Source organism: Vigna unguiculata, chromosome 4, assembly GCF_037176805.1.
Source record: "Vigna unguiculata cultivar grain cowpea cultivar isolate G323 ecotype 2 chromosome 4, ASM3717680v1, whole genome shotgun sequence".
NCBI classification, from domain to species: domain Eukaryota; kingdom Viridiplantae; phylum Streptophyta; class Magnoliopsida; order Fabales; family Fabaceae; genus Vigna; species Vigna unguiculata.
In genome coordinates this window covers 16,212,436-16,216,793 of record NC_140795.1, presented here as the reverse complement: position 1 = coordinate 16,216,793, position 4,358 = coordinate 16,212,436, and the positions used below count along the sequence as shown (strand labels likewise).

At 36.4% G+C, this 4,358-nt stretch overlaps 1 protein-coding gene across 2 annotated transcripts; it reads left to right on the top strand.

Annotated features, from left to right (window-relative positions):
• Positions 1-999: 999 nt before the first annotated feature.
• LOC114181183 (elongation factor 1-alpha) lies at positions 1,000-3,733 on the top strand. 2 transcript variants are annotated; one of them, XM_028067554.2, is made up of 3 exons: positions 1,000-1,151; positions 2,006-2,484; positions 2,590-3,733. In XM_028067554.2, the coding sequence occupies exons 2-3, from the start codon at positions 2,023-2,025 to the stop codon at positions 3,469-3,471; spliced, it is 1,344 nt and encodes a 447-aa protein (XP_027923355.1). In that variant the 5' UTR covers positions 1,000-1,151; positions 2,006-2,022; the 3' UTR covers positions 3,472-3,733. The 2 variants fall into 2 exon arrangements, with proteins under 2 accessions (XP_027923355.1, XP_027923357.1); XM_028067556.2 differs by having other exon boundaries at positions 1,015-1,151; positions 2,012-2,484.
• Positions 3,734-4,358: the final 625 nt, after the last annotated feature.

Here is a 4,358-nt window from a genome sequence, read left to right as displayed (position 1 = left end):
ACAATTGATCCATCGCCCAAAAAATCTTTATTTATCAAGGAAACAAAGTCGTACAAAAGTATGTACATCTAGTAGAAGAAGAAAAGATTTGACATAAGAAGGAAAGTTCATACATTTTTTGTTGTCTTCTTCGAACACTTCATTGAAAACAACAAAAGAAGAATAAACATTGAAGACAAAGTAAAGAAAGTAAAGATGCCTTTGTGTTTATGGTTGACGAAGGTTGAGACGAAGCATGAGAGGAAGATAATGAAAAAGATTCAGAGTTTACCAATGAATGATGAAAAGTAGGTTTAGCTTGTTAGGGTTTTGGAAATTGATTATTGATTATTGTCTCACACAAACTTTTCATTAGAATAACAAATTAAACTTTCGAGAGTTTCATCTTTCATCATAAAGGTTCGTTAAAATATAAGAAAATAAAATCTCAATTGCAAAATATATAATTAAGACTAAATGTAAAAAATCTTTAATTTTAACATGTACAATTTATTTTGTACATATTTATTTATCTCACTCATTATAACGCTTAATATATTTTAAAATTTAGAACAGAAAACAAAACATAAGTAAATTTAAAATATAACCGGTGATAATATTTGTGAAATTAAAATCTACGAAAAAAGAGGATAAGATGTGCTGCTAAGCCATGATATTAATTATCTGAAAAGACTATTAGTAGCGAGAGATTTTATTCAACGTTGATAATGAACAAATGCAAATGTTGAAACGATGTCGTTCATGTATCTTAACCTAGTCACCTAGCTGAAACGATGTCGTCATAGTGGCGCAGCTTTCCTGTTTCGTCCTTGCCAACTGGACTATGTCGAACCCACAAACCCCGACATCCGCGCAAACACAAAGCGCGTGAAAATCAACCGCACAAGACTATCGAGAAACCATATGCGTCAACTCCACGCGGTCATTCCACGCGAGTGGCATACAGTAACGTTCAAATAAGCAAACCGGGGCATAAACGGAATCCGGATAAAACCCTAAGGTTATTATCGGAAACGAAAAGTAGCTCCAACTATATAAAACTCTTGGAACCCTAGTTTTCATTATCCCTTCCTCCGTGCTTCCTCGCTCTGTTTCTCAGTCTATCTTTGCGGCTGAGGATTCCGAACAATCGGCCTTCGTTTCTCGCTAAGGTAGCAGCCTCTGCTCTCTTGTCTCGCTGATTCCGTTCATCTCTGTTTCTTGTTTACGATGATGATTCTTCGTATATATATATTTTTTAATTTGGTTTTTAAATTTTATATTTCCGGTTCTGTGTTTGTGGTTCGTTTTTTGTGTGGATTATCTACGATTTCTACCGATTAACGGAAGAGGTTCTCGTTTCTGTTTTGAACCTCGTTGTGTTCACAGATCTATTGCTTTTGTGTCATAATTACGCGATTTTATCTGTTCTTCTTTTTAGTTAAGATGTTTTCAATGATTTATTGTGGATCTCTTATTACCGAACTAATATGGCTGGTTTTCGCTTTCATGCAACAGTGTCGATATTTTTAATGATTTTATTTATGTTGTCTGAATCTGAAGCTTGTATAATATTTTAATTTCTATGCGAATGTTGGGATCCTCGGAAGTTTTTGTTGTTGCCCTTTTGTGAATTTTTTGTAACATGATTTTTTTTTTATAAAGTTGTTTTTGTTTCTGCTCAATAGAAACTTTTCGGGTATGAGTGGGTTTGCTGGGAGGGTTTTTCGTTATGTTCTTTACGTTTGTGCTTCGCTTAACTGTTTTTTTTTTTAATTTATTTTCTTATATTAGCTGGAGATGTCGAGTTGAAACTTGTTCTTAAGGATTTGTTTATTTTTCTTCTTGATTGAAAAGATTTTTACGTTGTGATGAATCTGCCTTGGTAGATGCAAGTTGATTCATATTTCGCAACTCTTCTTTTAATTAATACATGTGTGAAGTTGAACTTTACCTTGTCATTTGTTTTGCGTGATAATTCACTTTCTAGCGATTGTGAGTTCTGACTTGTGTTTCTTTGAATTAGTTTCAGTTTAACTCATCATGGGTAAAGAAAAGGTTCATATCAACATTGTGGTCATTGGACATGTCGACTCTGGGAAGTCGACTACCACTGGTCATTTGATCTACAAGCTTGGAGGTATTGACAAGCGTGTGATCGAAAGGTTCGAGAAGGAAGCTGCTGAGATGAACAAGAGGTCATTCAAGTATGCCTGGGTGCTTGACAAGCTTAAGGCCGAGCGTGAAAGAGGAATTACCATCGATATTGCTTTGTGGAAATTCGAAACCACCAAGTACTACTGCACGGTCATTGATGCCCCTGGACATCGTGACTTTATCAAGAACATGATCACTGGAACCTCCCAGGCTGATTGTGCTGTCCTTATCATTGATTCCACCACTGGTGGTTTTGAAGCCGGTATTTCCAAGGATGGACAAACCCGTGAGCATGCTCTTCTTGCTTTCACCCTTGGTGTGAAGCAGATGATCTGTTGCTGTAACAAAGTACAAATCTATTTCTTCTCTGTCTAAGATTTGATGTCTGTTATATTATTTATTTTGGATTGTTGTAGAAATTTTGATGTTAACCTTGGATTATCATTGTTGCAGATGGATGCCACTACTCCCAAGTACTCCAAGGCTAGGTATGATGAAATCGTGAAGGAAGTTTCTTCCTACTTGAAGAAGGTTGGTTACAACCCAGACAAGATTCCATTTGTTCCAATCTCTGGATTTGAGGGTGACAACATGATTGAGAGGTCCACCAACCTTGACTGGTACAAGGGACCAACTCTCCTTGAGGCTCTTGACCAAATCAACGAGCCCAAGAGGCCCTCAGACAAGCCACTCAGGCTCCCCTTGCAGGATGTTTACAAGATTGGTGGTATTGGTACCGTGCCAGTTGGACGTGTCGAGACCGGTGTCTTGAAGCCTGGTATGGTGGTGACTTTTGCTCCCACTGGTTTGACAACTGAAGTTAAGTCTGTTGAGATGCACCACGAGGCTCTCCAAGAGGCTCTACCAGGTGACAATGTTGGCTTCAACGTGAAGAACGTTGCTGTGAAGGATCTCAAGCGTGGTTTCGTTGCATCCAACTCCAAGGATGACCCTGCCAAGGAAGCTGCCAACTTCACATCCCAAGTCATCATCATGAACCATCCTGGCCAGATCGGAAACGGCTATGCACCAGTGCTCGATTGCCACACTTCCCACATTGCAGTGAAGTTCGCCGAGCTTGTCACCAAGATCGACAGGCGATCAGGTAAGGAGCTGGAGAAGGAGCCCAAATTTTTGAAGAATGGTGATGCAGGTTTCGTTAAGATGATTCCAACCAAGCCCATGGTGGTTGAAACCTTCTCTGAGTATCCTCCCCTTGGTCGTTTTGCCGTGAGGGACATGCGTCAAACGGTGGCTGTTGGAGTCATCAAGAGTGTTGAGAAGAAAGACCCAACTGGAGCCAAGGTCACCAAGGCTGCTCAGAAGAAGAAGTGATTTCTGCTACATGTGATCTTACTTTTGGTTACAGAAAAAACTTGTTCCTTCATAGTAGTTTATCCTTACAGGGTTCATGGTCGGCCGTCAATTTTCTTTGTTGTCTGTTCATGAGAGTACTATTTTTTGTTTTCTTTTTTATGTAAGAGTCGGAGTTTTCTATTTTCAGAAGCAGTCATAGGGTTTTAGCCCTTTTCTGCTGAGAGATGTTTTAACTGCGTTTAATTTATATCAAAGTTTTGTCAATGGTTTAACGGTTAAACATTTTTTACATTAAGTAAAAGTACGTCAGCCTACTGAGCCGGAAGAAGCCATGCGATCTTAGATTCATGAAAGTATAATGAATAAGCTAGGCATTTATTTCTTTAAATATTTAGGATTAACTAACATTTTTTCTCGAAGATGCATCCAATAAGCTTTATAAACCTCAAAATTTTAAAATCACGCTTAGTTATTTTATGTTTTGTATAAGATTTCTTGTTGGTATTGTCAAATGAATGTATGTATTGGTTTTGGGAACATTTGAAAATAAAGTCTTTAACTGTACGATTCCACGTGTCAAAAAATGTTCCACGAGAAGTTACAGTTGTGTAAAATTTTTTTCAATTTAGGTTTTAAATTTAGGTTTTATATTTTAAATTTAGGTTTTATATTTGTTATTTTTATTCAATTTAGTTTTAATTTTTATTAAAATAATTAATTTTGTTCCTTTTAAATTGACTTTTAAATTTAATCTATAACAATATATAAAGAGGATTCCCTCTTTTGTGTCCACATTTCATAATACCAAATATACCCTTTACAATATTATTATTTATTAATTTTTTAAAATTAATAATTATTTTTATCTATTTTTTATAAAATTGTTTATCTTTTTTTTATTCATC

What these genes read in the sequence shown, in the direction of transcription:
- LOC114181183 (XM_028067554.2), top strand. Translation starts at nt 2,023, where the DNA reads ATGGGTAAAGAAAAGGTTCATATCAACATTGTGGTCATTGGACATGTC. An exon ending in TGATCTGTTGCTGTAACAAA is followed by an intron (nt 2,485 to 2,589) that starts GTACAAATCTAT and finishes TCATTGTTGCAG; the next exon opens with ATGGATGCCACTACTCCCAA.